The sequence below is a fragment of the Vidua chalybeata genome, chromosome 3, assembly GCF_026979565.1.
Source record: "Vidua chalybeata isolate OUT-0048 chromosome 3, bVidCha1 merged haplotype, whole genome shotgun sequence".
Taxonomy (NCBI): Eukaryota; Metazoa; Chordata; class Aves; order Passeriformes; family Viduidae; genus Vidua; species Vidua chalybeata.
The window spans coordinates 11,592,589-11,609,549 of record NC_071532.1 but is presented as its reverse complement, the minus strand read 5'-3'; the positions used below and the strand labels follow the sequence as shown (position 1 = coordinate 11,609,549).

Below are 16,961 nucleotides of genomic sequence, written 5' to 3'. Positions count from 1 at the left end.
TCACAAGGGAATGTAGTGACAGAACACTTAAACTGAAAGAGTAGTTTTCGTTTAGAAATTAGAAATTCTTTACTGTGGGGGTGGTGAGGCACTGGCACAGGTTGCCCAGAGAATCTGTGGATACCCCATCCTTGGAATTGTTCAAAGCCAGGCTGGATGAGTCTTTGAGCAACCTGGTCCAGTGGAAGGTGCCCCTGCCCACAGTGAGGGGGTTGGAATGAGATGAACAGTGCTGTCCAACCGAGGCCATACTTGAATTCTATGAAGACTGGATAAAGAAGCTGTCATAATGGCTGAGGGAACTGAGCTGGTTTTGGCCTGAAGAAAAGGCTCGGGACAACTGTATTCTCTCTACAATTCCCTGAAAGGATGCTGAAGCCAGGTAGGGGTCAGCCTCTTCACCCAGGCAACTGGTGACAGGACAAGAGGACATAGCCTCACACTGTATCAGGGGCAGCTCAGGCTGGACATTGGGAATAAGAATCGTTGTATCAATTTAATATTTCTAAAGTAAGACTACCTGGTATTTTAATTAGCATTCCTACTCCATCATACTCACTGTAATTTTTTTTTTTTTTAATAGCATATATTATCTGGACCACTCTCTTCTGCATAAAGTAAACTAACATGGACAGCACTGAAATAAATTAAAAATGCAAAGTCAAGAGGCTTCTTGGTATTAAGAAACATTCCAGAATTTTAAAAATTACTCATAGTAATATTATGACTTTTAAAATATAATTGCTCCAGGGATGGACAGACATAGTACCTTAAACAATAATCATTGTTTCAAAATGAACAAAAAGAACAACAAAAAAAAAAAAATATAGCAATGTATTAGACCTTTCCTATAATGATGATAGTCGTTTACTATATTCATATTTTGGCAACATCATTAAATTTACTACTTTGCTCGTGATACTTTAACTGCTACAGGATTTATTTCTGTTCTCAACTGAAACAGAGGTCTGAGCTAATCAAAGCAAAATGAGATGAAAAATGAAACATATTTCATCTGAACAGTGATGTTTGAAAAGAATAGCTTTAGACACTTGAAAGAAAAAAAATTATTTGGTAAGCTGTGCATTTAAAGCATACAAGCTGAACAGTGTTCCCTTGATTTATTAGTCCAAACTATTTCAGATGAGCCCAGGTTCCCTGTGGAACAGACTACGAAAGGAACACATAATATTGCTGTCTTTAGTGCCAAACCTAATGACAATAAACAAGCAGGGAAGGAAAAATATGAGAAATGTTCAAAAATTTCAATATAGTAAAAATAAAATTGCAATATTCAAAATCACACAAGAAGAATGGCAATAATAATAAGAAAATCTACATAATTTAAAAAACCAAACATGCTTCCTATGGCAAACTCTTTGCTCTCAAGCATACTCTACAACAGTGAGACTATCGTATAGTGGAATTGAAGTATTTAAAATAACATATCATGGCCAATACTAAACATTAAAAAAAAAAAAAGTGACCAAACTTGGAATATAAATCTTTGCCTTAGGCAAGAGAGATTACTATAGAGTTTGACAAGAAGGGTGTACTGATATTTAAGAAAATCTAGTACTTAGAGATGCTTCCAAAAGTTCACAGAAGTCCTGGTCCTTCTTTTAGAAATGGTTTGTTGAATCCTAGCATGTTTCAGTAACAGGAGCAGAGATAAAAAAGCTATTCAGTTATGATGACAGCTGATACAGTCTTCATCAGAAACAAAGAATTCAAGGTAACAGTAGTGAGATATATCAAACTGGAAGAGAAGTCCATTTATATTTCTATTACAGTGATTTTCATTTTTCCTTATTCCCAATAGCTTAAACCATATCTGACCCATAAATTCTCTTTAACCCTTTCATTCTTTCTGAGATTTTCAAGTCTACAGCAACCCTTTTTGCACATCAAATGAGAATCCCAAGAACAAATATAGAACATTAATACTTTTTCCACAGGTTTCTAAAGTTCAAAAAGGTTTGCCCTATATTTTGCCCTTGGGACATGGAAATGTCTTTCAGAAACTGATGCATATTCACTGGAATGAGGAACTAATGTGGAGCTGATTCCTATGAAATCACCACTCCAGTGGTTTATGGTAGTATTACAGCTCTGTCTCACCCTGAAAAGACACATTATTTCTGTGGCTCTTGATTACTTTTAAAAAGCATGAGCCTACATGAGAAAGCAAATATAATAGCATTTTTATATACAGAAGTAGCAAAATTCCTTGATCAAAAATTCATTTCAATGGATGATAAACAGAAAATATTCTGTATGTATTTCAGAGAACTGTAAAAGTCTAACAAGAACACTCCTTCAGTAATATTTCATTTGAATAAAGAAAGGCTAAATAAAGAGTTTAGTATAACATGTATTCTGGTCACAAAATGAGCATGAATACAAAAACTATATCAGAAATGCCCTTGGGACCTGTTTTAGTGGTGGGCTTGGCAGTGTTAGGTTAACACTTGGACTTAATTATCTTAAAGGATTTTTCTAACATAGATGATTCTGTGGTTCTAAGCAGTAACAAAATTATGCTCATATAAGAAGAGCATCTGGAAATTCATAGAACCACACTTGTTTCCAAGCACACCTGCACAGCTACATACAGTGTTTCTGGCTGAAAGTGTTTTGAGACAGACACCAAAAGTACAAGGTTGTCTTTCATTTAATGAATTGTCCTAATTTGTGAAACAGTTTGAAAGATGGATTTAAATCTGCATTTAAAACAGCTATAGTTGACTCTTACATTTTCAAATTAATATAATTAAAGTTTGTTATAAAAGTGACTTTTCTACAATTGCAGCAACATAAGTATTCAGAGGAGCTTCATCTTTTTGAAGCTGTAGAAGTTCAGAGTGATTCTGATAGACTGTAATTAATGTGAAAAAAACCCCACAGTGACCTCTGCTTAGGAGCATGTTGGAACACATATCGAATCACAGTGCACGTAACATAAAGATAATCATTATATCTTCTACAAAACAGTAGAAATTTTATTTAACTGAATTGAAAATTGATTTTCATTGTTTTCTCATATAGTCAATTATTTTATTTACATTTTTGCAACCAAAAGAATTAAAGTCTGTCATTCTGTCAAGAGACTAATTTCATACCAAAATACGTACAAACTAGTATTCTGGGGCAAAACGTGTTGCCTTGAGGATTTTATGTTGCAAATTGGTCCTTACAAAAATTGAAAAATGACAAAAAATCCATAAAATCCATTTTTAACTGAAACATGTCTTGATAGAGAAATAATGGAGGATTTTTTCTTTTCCCCCTTAAACAGCAGTATTTGCAATTTGTTGATAACTTACAACCAATAGCCTTAAAGCTTCTTCATTGCACATCACGGTAAAGTACATACACTTTGGAGCTATTTGAGAGACATAACTCCAAAAACTTTGTCATAACAATGCAAGAATGAATAGTTAATGATAAAACGTGACTTAATTTTCCAAAGATTGTAACAGGCAAGAAAAACCTAGAGGTTTTAACCCATGACTTAGTTAAGGTTATGTTTATTCTGTTCCAAACAGTTAGACTGCTTTACCAGAGCAGAAAAGAATGGCAAGTCCTTGGAAACACATCTGTACAATCTCCATTATTTCCCACTTGGAGCAAGACACAGAACAAAAAACATAGTGATTTATGCCTTTGAACTGGAAGATTTCCCAGAAAGTAAAGATGTGTTTTCATAGTGATTGAGACCAAAGAAAAACAAACCATCCCAAAATCAGCAACTAGAGGATCTCAACAAGCCATCAATGCAGGGTTACCTACCTCCTGAATAGTTAGGTAAAAAAAGAAGTTAAATGTATTTAAGTGCTTGGTTTTTCTGGACTATATTGATATTGCTGGACATTCTGGTTGAAAAATCATAAAAATTAGGAGTGTTCTTGAACCTCAGTCTGGTTCCATTCTAACACTACTGGATAGAATGATTTGTAGCTGATAAAGGGAAAATGTGTCAGTTTGGAAATAAAAAGCACATTTCTGCAGTAACAGCCTCAGGCCAGTAGTTCAGGTTGTCTCAAGTTGCATTAGCTACATGTCTGTCTAATATAGAAATATACATGTCTGTCTTCTGAAATTTGTTCAGTGATGCCTTACTGAAAGATAATACTGAAACTTGGCTCTGCTAAGTATGCAACTTGCCAGAGGAACTGACAGCAACTGGAGTCATGAGGCTTAGTTGACTGGGTATTAGTTGTTTGCCACAGTATCAGATTTAGCTTTATGGTCAATGGGTTTTCTTCACTCTCCACAAAGATGGCATTTTGTTTCATTTTCTGCTTTTAAAAAATAAGAACTGATTCAATGAGGGAATGGGTTGTAGCTCAGGAGGCAGGGTTGCCAAAAGTGCCATTATTTCAGTACCTTTTTCACAAATACACTGGATAACAAAAGCTGTAAGTTGGCAGCTGCAAGTCAGTCAGGTATATTCTGCCAATAAATGACAAAACTGCGAATTGTACTGCCCAGAGAATAGCATTTGAATTTCTAACACCTGCCACTTTCAAGGTCGTGGTCTTTGTGGGTCCCTTCCAGCCCAGGACATTCAGGACATTCTGTGATTCCTGGGTGTCTCAGCCACTGCTATAAGGTGCACACCAAGAAGCAGAAGCCCAAAGGCTGCCAGATCTCAGTTTCTGTTGGCTGCACATGTACTCAGCCACAAATACCATGCTATTAAAACAATCATTTGGTATCTAAAGTTAGATAAAAATATTTTCTGGCACCATCTGTGGCCAAGCAGGAGACACCTATGGAACTGTATGGACACACCACTTCACAACTGTCTTGCTAGGGAGGACAAAGAGAAGGTTACACCAGAGCAGGTGAGCAACTCTGGAAAAAGCCATTTATGTAGCTCCAATCTGCAAATCATTGATGAATAGAATATTTTCATATGTACGAAATTCGAGTAAAATCTCTGTCCTGTAAAAACACTCAAATTAAGCTTTTTACTGAAAAGGAATTACCTCTAAGTCTGTAGTATTAGATGCTATAAATATCTAATACATGTGAAGATATAAGTATACATATCTAATGTTTTGAAACATCTTTATTAAGAATTTGAGAAACCTATGCTCCTTTTTACTCAGTCTTTTCATTGACATCACTTCAAGAAACAAAGGAAGCAACAGCAACAAGATGTGGAAGAAAAACTGCAAAGTGATCATCATTAAGAGCCTACTCCTGTGGACAAAGCCCAACAGGCAAGTTCTGATGTGCAATATGACATGGAAATTTGAAGCTTTCAAGGCAAAGGTATGCATAACAATTATAAAATAAACACTGACAGAAACATTTAAGTATTACGTTCCACATTTAACCTCTCCATATTTGAAAATCTAAGAGTTATACTTCAGTGCAAGAGATGAAATAAAATTATTTCCTCCTTCATTCCAGATAGCATCTGACCAAAGTTCCTCCCTTTTGCAAGACATCAGAGGTTTGTTATCCAATGCTGACCAGCTCTTTTGAAGTGTACCATACCTGTGTCTTCACATTCATTACTGAAATTCTGACATGGCTAGAATTGTTACAAAGAATTATTCTTATGAGTGCCACAGTACTTGGAGAAACATGACAAAATCTTACCGCTACATTTCCATTGCACCCTTGGGACTGGCAAACGCCTCCTATTCTGTTGGGAATTAGCACGTCATCCCAGCAAGATGGGCCCTTCAAAATAAAACCAAAGCATGCAAAGATTATAATTTACTTCATAAATAAACATATACAACTTGGTTTTGTTGCTGTTTTTCCTACTCTTGTTTCATTTAGATTTTAGCTAGACAGTTAAATCATGATTACATGGAGAGATCATTCAGGTTATATAACAATATTCACCAGTAAAGCCTGCTCACAACAGGACATGTGGTCCCTCCACCTTAAGGTCAGTGCCGTGAACAGGCATCGATAGTAGGTTACATTTTCTCAGCTAAAGACAGGTACTGAGTTAATCATAATTAAAAAGCCACAAAGACTCATTGTCTGGTTCAACACTGTTTACACATGGGCCTGCAGCTGACTAAGGGGAAAAGGGAAAAAAGATAACAGTTGGAAGTAGAATACACAATTAGAAAAATTGTGAATAGATTTCTTGGCTCTAGATAAAGTCTTTACTTAACTGTAATACAACATAATGAAAATGTTAAGTGAGAATTGTTCTTAGATTTCTAGATATTCACATTAACTTCAATATTTATCAGTCATTATTAAAGGAACTTAAAAATCCCCTAACCCCCCACAACAAAACAATATAAAAGCCCAGAAAAAAACCTGACAAAAAATCCTTACCAAACTTTACAATGACTTTTTGAATATACACAGTTCATTTATGAGTATATTACCAAGCAGAAAAAAATAAGGATTGCAAGTCATCAATATTTCACAACTGCAAAATATTGTGATTAACAGGATGACCTATCAAAGAAGAAATTTTTTATATATAGCATATATAGGAACATTTATAAAATATTTTACATCACAAAACATTGACACTCATATACTTTTTTAATATTAATTTCACACCAATTAATATTTAATTTACAGACAATAAAATTAATCTGAGCAACAGATAAGTTTACAGGTATCCACATATATAGTAGAAATAAACAACTAAGGTATAAAAAATGAGAACATTTGGTACTTGGATTACTCAGTGTTTGGGATAGAATCAGTGCCCAGGCAATAGCAGAAAATCTTTACCCTGAGGAGAAATTATGGCAGTCAAGACATTAACCACATTAGTGAAATTAGTGCCTCCTTAAAACACAGTTGAATTACAAAGTAATCCAGTGTCACATCTAGATCCATCCCCTTTCAATTCTTTATCAGGCACTTCTTCAGCATTGTGTGGGCACAGCTGAAATGATTTTAGAATTCTCTTAGTAGTGTGAGCTTAGTGATAAAATGTTGATCCAGCCTATCTGGAAAGCTGAGTAAAACAACTTGCTCTTCATTGAGCTCCACTCTCTAGTGTCATCCAGCTTAAGTGCTGGCTTTTGAGATAGGTAAAAAAAAGAGCTTTGACACACGTAAGCTGAAATGCAGGCAGACACAGGGGTGACAAATCATAGTTTTGAGTCCTTGGGTGAACACAGCTGCAGTGGAATAGTGTAAAGTAATGATACTTGATACTGGAAGATCTCCCAGAAAGATACTGATACTGATCAGTATCTTGATAGTAATCTTGATACTGGTGGGGGGAAAGGGGAAACCACTTTGAATTAATGATTTAAAAATTTGAAAAATAAAGTTTGCCATCAATTATTCCAGTGAATTTTTACCTCTCATGAAGTTTTAGCATACCAGAAACTTTGCAGGAAGAGCAGTAAGGCCACCTTGAGATGCTGCACGAAGAGTTACCTCCTTTTAATTGCTTTCAACTCAGTAGTTCAAAATTTTGTTTGATGCCCCGCCCCCCTCCCCCCCCCCCCCCCCCCCCCCCCCCCCCATTTATTTATTTTTCCCCACATCACCAAAGATTGCACGGATCTCTAGCATTCCTTCCACAGCAGTTTACTTTTCAGGAAAGAAAGTCATCTACCTTCCCATTCCTCATATATGTGCTGTTCCTTATATTTTACTTTTTACCTTTTACTAGCTCTTCAAACTCTATCATTTTGGAATATAAAGAACATCACACAGTACACATGACTTACGTGTTGGACCAGTGAATAGGAAGATGATGTCTACAAATTTGTTCAAGTCCTCCTATATACTTATTAAAATGTAATTTACTTTGCTGATGTTTACTAAGCACCAAGGCAGCATTTTGGTGGAGTTATCTATCAGAGCTCCTAGATCTCATTGCTACATATAACATATCTCAAAATCCATTTCATATATATAAAATCTGGAGGCTTTTTTTCCCAGTGCACAACCCTTAATAGTGACATATGTTAAATTTCAACTGCCATTTCAACAGCAGTTGTAATGTGCATCCTAAGGTCCACAGAGAGGCTTCTAGCAGGTACCTTCTAGGTTCTCCCATACTGAGCCCATCTGTTTGCTTCCAAGGATGAACCATTTATATACCTCACTCTCCAAGTCTATGGCAATCATCTAATGGACCTTCTGCTCCTGTAATAGTTTAAATGGACTCAGCAACAGTTTTTTTCTGCATACAGGTAAGAAACTTCAGTGGTTTTGTCCACCAAATTGTATTTTATATTTAAAGTGCTGCAATTGTGGTTTTTTTTTTTGCTTTCTAGTAGTTTAGTTATCACTGTTAAAGACCAGATCTTCATTAGTAACATTATAAACCAGGTCCCCCTTCTCTTGGCAGTTCTTTGATCAAGCTTTCCACAACATAACCTGATAGCATCCAGAAGTTTACTCTTGGGATCATGATTTGACATGATACTTACATAACTTACATTAAAGCAATTTAAATACCCAATTATGACAGCTTTTCCTACACTTTCAAGCTTTTGCTTTTCCCCAGAATGTTAGGCTTGCTATCATTATCTAGTCACACAATTGTTATAGGGAGTAATATTTTTTCCCTCTTTTGAGGCCTGGAATTTTAATCCATAAAGATGACATCTAACTCACTGACTTGATAAAGACAACCAAGATTAACAAGTTAATATTTGATTAACAGCTATCCCTCTTCCTTCATACTCATATTTATTAACACACATTTATTAAAACATTTATTTTTCTAAATTAGAGGAATTCTATAGTTTTGTATTTTTTTAAGCTTTGGCTAATCCTTTAACGATTTCCATTTGGGAGGAGGATACTAAAAAAAAAAAAAAAAAAAGGATGAGAAATATGAGAAATAAGAAGTGTGTTTTATAAAACTAAAAATGTATTTACTCAAACCCCAAGAAAAGCCTATTTTTTAAATCTGGTACTGGTAACATGGGACAATGATTTTTCATGTTTCTTCATCCTTGTGTGATTAATAGGAGACTCCCAAAGTTAATGATGCTACACCAGCATATACACAAAAATAGTCACACCAAGATAATTTAAATGAGTGTGTAGAAGCAGTTCCACAGGTATGCTATCATCTCTGATACTAATTATCTTGATTTTATAAGAAGAAAATATTTCAAACTAAACTTCTTAGAGGAATTGATGTTTTACTTCACTAAAGTTATTTCAGGTGAAAACTTCCCAAGTATTCATTAGTTTGAGGTCTGGGTATATAGTCACGAAAAGGTAAGAAGGCATATTAATTCTCAAGCTAGGAAAAAACCCCAAAACATCCACAGGATCATTTATAAGGTTGAGGTTCTAGAGAAAAACATTTTTAAAAAAAACCAAAAAGGGATGAATTAATGCAATGTTGACTATCATTAGAATGAACTACTAAGTAACACTATATCGGGTCCAAATATGCTCACTATGAGAATATTTTATTAATTAACAGTAACAATAATAGGAATTTTGCATTCACTTTTAAGTTCTTATTTCCAAGGGAAAGCTAATGTGCTACATGGCTTGATATGAACTTACAGTGCTCTCCCTCTCTGCAATCATTTCCTCACGACGTTTCTCAAGCACACGAGGCTACTTTGCACACAAAGCAGCTCACTGTTTGAAATAAAAATGTCATCTTTCACTAAAGGCATGTTAGAGCACATACACAGGGAACTAGGAGCACAGTTCCACATTATCACCAACTAGCAACTGTTCACTCACACTGTAGCTAAGAACTTCCTATTTTTTCCTTCATAAAAACCCCCACAATATTCATCACTTCTTTATCTCTTACGATGTACATAAAACCTGTAAAAAAGTCAGATGCATTTAACTCTTTTCGTAACGTTAACCAGACCCAGCTTTAAGTCAACAGTGGTTTCTTTTTTTTTTTTCTGTTCTAGTAAAAGCTAGATCAAATTCTTGAGGCACAAGAAGGCATTGATCCAGCAGGAATTACAGACTGACAGAATATAATGGGTTTCAGCCTGTTTAGCATTGATGAGTGGAGAGAAAAAAAGTAATAAAACAATAAACCCCAATCAACCAGAGAGCCCCTATTCCACACCTCATTTTCCAAATTAGTAAGAGGAAAAATCTCCTTTTCCATATCTGTTCATGGCATTCTTCATGGCCATATTTTATTATTAATGCTAATCTAACACACTTTCAAAGATTTAGTGTGCTTGAAAATTTTAGTTTTCCACCTTCAAAACAAAAATAGAAGAAAAGACATTTGTCCTTGAAAAACACTGTGCATTCAAAATGTTAATGTTTCTGTAACGACAGTACTACTAAATGTCATCGCTATAATTGCGTCAAAACACAATTAGGAATTCTGGCAAGATAAACACTCTGAAATGCAATTTTTGTATCGTTCTTTCTTGAGTCTAAGAAAAGCCTGTCAACCTGCAGGCCAGCCAATCACTCGTGGTGTTATAACACTGCAGGCCCTACTGTTTGTAATTATTAGTTCGCATTAATCAAGAACATACTGTGAGAGGAACAAAGCCTTCTGATTGCGAGATTAAAGCAACTGCCCCTCTTGTACGCAGCCAAATGGCTCACAGAGAAAGCTGTGCATTAAAATAAACACATCAGAGAAGGCTTTTCCGGTGTATAAGTGGGAAAATGACAGAATAAAGAAAGAAATAGAAAGAACACCACTAAATAGAAAAAGTCATATCAAATGTACTCGAGTATTTCCTACATAAGTAGGTATGGAAATTTCTGTGCCTTGAGCATATGGCAGTTGTTCCTTTCCTTTTTGAGGGGGAAGACAGGAAAAAAAGTTGGCAAATGTATGTTAAGCTTGAAGTGAAACTCCTATGCAGCATATGAAGAACAGGGAGGACTGAGATGTTTTTTCAATGTATGAGGGAAGTACTGGAAGTCTGTGTACATTCCACTAGTATACTGTACTGATGCCCAGTACAGAGGGCAGTACAGTGCATTCTACTCTCAGTGTCTTTTTATCCTGTAGCCAAGATGCACATTTGTATTGTAGAACCAAAACTAATTTTTCCAGAATCCAGATTAATGGGGGTTAATCCAGAAACCCCCATTAATCAGAAGCATCTCAAAAAAAAAATTAAAAAAAAATTTAAAAGCCCCCCAAACCCAGAAATTCCATCTAGAGACCTTGGATGGCATATTATTCGAAACATGGTTGCTAACAGAACTGTTGACCTGTAAAGTCAGGGAAAGGTCAGAAGCAGAGGTCAGCAATAAAAATCAGTGATTCATCAAAGACTCTGAATCACTTAAAAGGCTGGAAACTATCCAAGTGTTCAATGCTTTGTATTTCCCCCGCTTTATATTCTCCTCTAGTGAACAATATGCAGCAGAATATCATTAAAACATATCTTTGTACCTGCTACTATCTACATAAGAGACATAAATCATTAAAATGTTGAGCAAATGACCCAACCAAGGAAAAACTATTAATGCAGAAGGATTTTTAAAACTATGTAAGAAATAATTTCAGGTCTTGAGGGAATTTAAAAATCAGCATATGGGACACAGGAAAAGTGTTAAATCTGATGCAAATCATGCAAATATTCAGGCTTCTCTGCAAAGTTATGGCTACTGACTTGTCTGTGTGAGAGTATTTGAAGAGCTCGACATTGTATAGGGAACCCTCAGCACGATTTCAGCATCTTGAGACAGTAAGACAGAAAAAACCTCCCAAAATATAAGGCTTACTAAATAAAAATTTAATTCCTTTTTGCTGCTCTAACAGCAGTATCCACATCAAGCTACCACACTTCACTGCTTCCAATGCCAGTACAGGTAGACAACTCTGCCTCCCAGACACCGTAAAAACCAAGATGTATCCTAATGGTAAGCATGCATCTCTCCTATGGGAAAAGACTTAAAGAATGAGAGTTTCTTTCAGCCTGGAGAAGTGAAGACTTATGGGTGATCTAAATACACCTTTTCACCACCTTAAAGGTGCTTACAGGAAAGATGGATGGGGATTTTTTACAAGAGCACATAGTGACAGGACAAGCAGGAATGGCTCCAAGCTAAAACAGAGCAGGTTTAGATTCAGTATGAGAAAAGAATTCCTTACTAGGAGGGTGGTGAGGCACTGGAACAGGTTGCTGATAGAGATTGTGGATACCCCATCCCAGGAAATGTTCAAGGCCAGGCTGGAAGGGGCACTGAGTAACCTGGTATAGTGCAAGGTGTCCTAGCCCATGGCAGAGGGCCAAATAATCTTTAAGTTCCTTCCAACCCAACTTATTCTATGATTTCTACTAAACACTTAAATATTATACAGATATGTTTTCCCTAAGTAAAACTATGAACCACAGTATCCAATCTAGCACAAAATGCATTTCTCCAAAGTCCCAAAGCCCAGCCTGTCAGCATCCCTCATGAGAAAGAGAAGGTTATAAAAGAGGTTACTATTGAATTAGCCAGGAAGTTCTTGCTAGCCTTTTACAGATATTCTATTTAAAACACTGGAATATTTATTATGGTAGATAATCTATTGAATGGAAAAACTGTCAGATTGGCAACTTTTAGGACCAAAATCATCTGCTTAACACATAGGCAGAGGTAATTAAGGTTTACCTACAATTTATGCAGATCTACAAAGACCATTACCAGCAGGGAGAGATTAATTTTTTTTCCAAAGCTATGTATTTTTTTTAATATATTTCTGAAGAGACTGATACAAAGTGACTAGCACACGGGGACACATTACTGCAGGTAAAGCTAACCAATTTATTGCGGACTGACTTTGACAAGGAATGTCCCATACAGCAGGGAGCAAAGTATAGAAAAAGTCTACTAAATGAGTCTTGGGGTTGGTTTTAAAGAGGTTTGTAATATGGGACTGGGAAGACTGGAGTTAACTTGTCATTTTAAACAGCATAATAAAGAATCCATCAGAAGGAATGTTATTATTATTAATGACTTTGGTAATTAGACCAAATCTATGTGAGAAACAGTACTGAAGAAAAGTCAATCACATGCTTTAAGTCTTTGTGGGGATTGAACCTACTGGTTTGATTTATAGTAGGATCTTAGAGATGAAATTTTCCTTTAAGAGTGACCAGCTTAATTATTAAATTGACAGTTCTATGTCAATAGTTATAACGCTTCCAAAATTAAGTAGCAGACAATTAGCTGAACTGCTCGCACATATGTAATTATGACCATTTCCTGCATGATAGTTATTTCAAATGAAACATGAGAAGATCACATCTGTAACTGAAAATGTAGGGAAGTATAGTAAAAATAATAATATTGTTTTATTGATCATTGCTTTTTCTTTCTTAGCACAGGTTTCTTTCTTAACCCAGGTTTCTTTGTAAAGAAAAAAGAAAAGAAAACACATTAATGAGATGCTTTTAATAAGTTCTGGTCTTTCTTTTCTTTCATACTGTTTATAGTACAATGATTTACAAGAGTCATCCTGCTGGACCTCAGGTAAATAATGAAGGCTCATAAAAGACGCTCAAAATAAAGGGTTGCAGATTCATCTCTTCATTGACAATATTTTATAGAGCCGTAAGAAAAAGTGGATGAAAAGCCTCCTAAACCAAACAACCAAACTTCATTCAAATAATCTGTCAGACCAATGATTTCTAATCTATAAATGCTTTCTATCTAGATGGCATTAAATACTTTTTCAAGGCTGAAAGAAAAAAAGAGAACCAGAGAAAACTCCTGTAATTCTCTAAACATGCCATGTACTTACTGTGTCCATTGAAATTATAACATTAAAAAAATAAACTAAAATCCACAGTTACAAGTGTTAACTCCAGCAGATCTCACTGAGGTCAGTGTAACCAGGAACAGACTAAAGCTCTCTGCCCTCAGGTGCCGTTTCTGCTGTGGAGACTTTTCAGGGATTCTTCCACATGGGAGCAGGCAGAGGACAGGGAGCTAATGGACAGGAGAAATCAAACCTTCTAAGACTCATCCCTGTTCTCTCTCCAGCTGAGATGTGCTCACAGTTATTTGAGCCACAAGTGTCAATATACAAAAAATAGTACATTTTGAGGACTTCTGGCTGTGATCAGAAAGTGCAAAGGCTGCTTTGTTTCTCTAGCCAAAACACTCATCCCGTTCCCATGCTTTTCCCTCCTAAGTCAGTTAGAAGCTGTAAAAGCTGACAGAACTTGGATTGAATTTACCGTGTAGCTCAGCTTTTCCTGAAGTGGCAGCAACCCACAGCAGATGGATTTTGTCCTGCAGGACTCTCTGGGCAGAGAAGATCAGCCCAGCACCAGTGGGTGCTGCATGCAGGGTGAGAGGGGGATGCTGGGGCCTGATCAGAGCCCTTGGGGCACTGACAGACTTGGCACAATTTTGAAAGAGAAATAATTAGCATAAGGATAGATTATCAGTTACCTACAAGCCAGAAAGCTCCAGAGGAGCTGCAGAGGAGTGTCAGCCATTCAGAGGCAAAGCACTTTCAGGATTAGGCAGCTAGCCCTCAAGTCTTTCAGCTCTCCAGAAATGGGTGGTAGTGTTAACATTCAGTAAACACATTTTAAATTCAGTGCAAAACCATGCTGCTGATTCTGGAACTCATATTAAACCATGATTACACAGAAATTTCTATTCCTTAAAGCAAATCTCTCAGAACAGAGTAGGTGAAGAAACGTTTTCTGTGTGAAGGTACTTTTTTACCAGTTAGAATTACAATCCCATGTCAAATATTAAACCATTTAATCTAAAAGTTTTGAGCTGCCGAAACATTTAAGCAGCTCCATACATTTTGGGCAGAGAAGATTATGGCAGTCCTGCAATTTGGATACATCATAAGCTACATCTGTATGAGAAATATACAGACTAAATGAAATAGTACACAAAAATAAAAAATCTAAGCTAAGCCAACATATAAATCAAGGTCTGCAGTTAACATATTGCTAATAATGCCAACTAGACACCTTGCAATTAAACTAATACAAGTTGAAGTTAAACAAAGGCAATAAACCAAAGATGTAAGATAAAAATCCAAGCCTCATGAATATTCCACAGTAATAATTTAATGCAGATGTAATAATTGCATGTCAGATCATTACATTTTAAATATATTTTTTTACTAGGACGAAAAAGCTAAAAATCTCTTGGCAGAGAGACCAAGCTGAAGCATTTCCACTGTAGGCAATACTCAGAGAAGCCCTCAGCCCATCAATTCACTTCTGTAAGGCACCATTAGACAACATGTCCAGAGACAACTGTCCATTCGACTACCTGGCAAATCCACATGGAATGGGTACTGCCCTTAGCTACATGTTCCTGCCATTCACTTTCCTTCTCTGAGCTGTCATCTGCTGCTTCCTTACTTCTGCTCTTTTTACTTTGTCCAAAGGGTCTCTCTCTCATTTCTGTGGTAAGACACACATTCACCCCAAGTATACTTACATACATCTTAAAAAAAAACCTATTAGTCTACCACAAAGCCAAAAAAAAAGCCCAAAATGCCAAACAAACAAAACAGCCCCCCACCCCCATCCCAGAATCCATTCCACATTTTTACTAAGAATAAATTTCTCAATTAATCACTACAGCTAAAGGGCCACTAGGAAAAGACTTACTTCATAAGGTGTTCAAACATTTTTTTCATTTACTGCAGTTATATAAAACTGTAAAATCAAGATTACACACTACAGTAACTGAGGAAAATAATTTGCTATATCATCAATTTTTGATTTTACACATAATCAGAAACCCTGAAAGACAAAGCCACAGCCATTTCAGCAAGAATATTTCCATCTTCCAAAAGGAAAGATTATAGGATATCAGAGACTCTTTTTTTTCTAAAAAGGAAAACTAAACAAAAATATTGTCTTTGATTTTTTTTTCTGAATTCTACAATTACTGTGAATTTTACATATGCATCAACATATTCACAAACAAAAACATCTTTATTTTATCTATTAAGAAATACAGTCAGCCCTGTATCAAGTGCATTGTTCAGATCCATTTGAGAACCACTTAAGATTACGTTGCATGCATGGTGGTTTTAGAGTTTGTTTTTTTTCCCCTAAAACATGATCCTGCTACTACACATAAAAGAAAAGATGATTCTTTAAGCATTTTACATGAGAACAGCACTAGAGTTAAAGAATTACGATTGTACCTGGCTGTTCAGGATCCTGCCTTTGCCATCAAGATACTGGAAGGACTTGATCCAAACCCCTCACTGAATCATGGCATTCTTTAGGTTGCAAGGGTCCTTTTAAGCCCATCTCCTCCAATCTCCCTGCAATAAACAGTGACAGCTTCAACTAGATAGGTTGCTTAGAGCCCCATCCAATCTGACCTGGAATGTTTCCAGGGATAGGGCATCCACCACCTCTCTGGCAGCCTGTTCCAGTGTCTCACCGCCCGCATTGTGGGAAACATCTTCCTTTTTTCCAACCTAAATGTACCCTCTCTTCCAGGTAAAACCATTACCCTTGCCCTGTCACAACAGGCCCTACTAGAAAGTCTGTCCACATCCTACTTATAAGCCCCCCTTAAGCATTGAAAGGCCACAATCCTGCCTCCCTGGAGCCTTCTCATCTTCAGGCTGAACAACCTCAACTCTCTCAGCCTGTCTTCCAAGAAGAGGTGCTCCAGCCCTCACACTATTTTTGTGGCATAATTTGTCTTATTAACACAGAGATATATTCCTATAATCTAGTATCAAATCTCCCAACTTTTTCTTCTCTTAAAGCAGTGCTTTAAAAGCAGCTCAGTCATTTTTTCGTTTCATCTCTCTCTCTGTGCATGAATCTTGAATTATTTTGAATTATTCCAGACTTATTTTCTACATATTGGCACAAAGAGAAAATACATTAAGCCCATCTTTGAGGTTTCACAAAAATCAGCAAAAAGGTGAATGAACTCAGGCTAAAGGGACATTTGAAATTAACTGTTCCATTTTCTAACAGAAGCTCTTGAGGCCCCTGCATAACAGTAAAGGGTGTCCCAACACCTGAATTTTGTAAGAACTTTGCTAGTTTGTGCATACAAGGTGATCTCTGCAGATGTCT

At 36.3% G+C, this 16,961-nt stretch overlaps 1 protein-coding gene across 2 annotated transcripts in view; it reads right to left on the bottom strand.

Annotated features, from left to right (window-relative positions):
• The window catches only part of PRKN (parkin RBR E3 ubiquitin protein ligase), a 670,711-nt gene that overhangs the window by 368,271 nt on the left and 285,479 nt on the right, over window positions 1-16,961 (bottom strand). For both annotated transcript variants that reach the window (XM_053937694.1, XM_053937695.1), the window contains exon 5: window positions 5,617-5,700. In XM_053937694.1, the coding sequence (XP_053793669.1) occupies window positions 5,617-5,700 (84 nt within the window). The remainder of the gene's footprint in view (window positions 1-5,616; window positions 5,701-16,961) is intronic.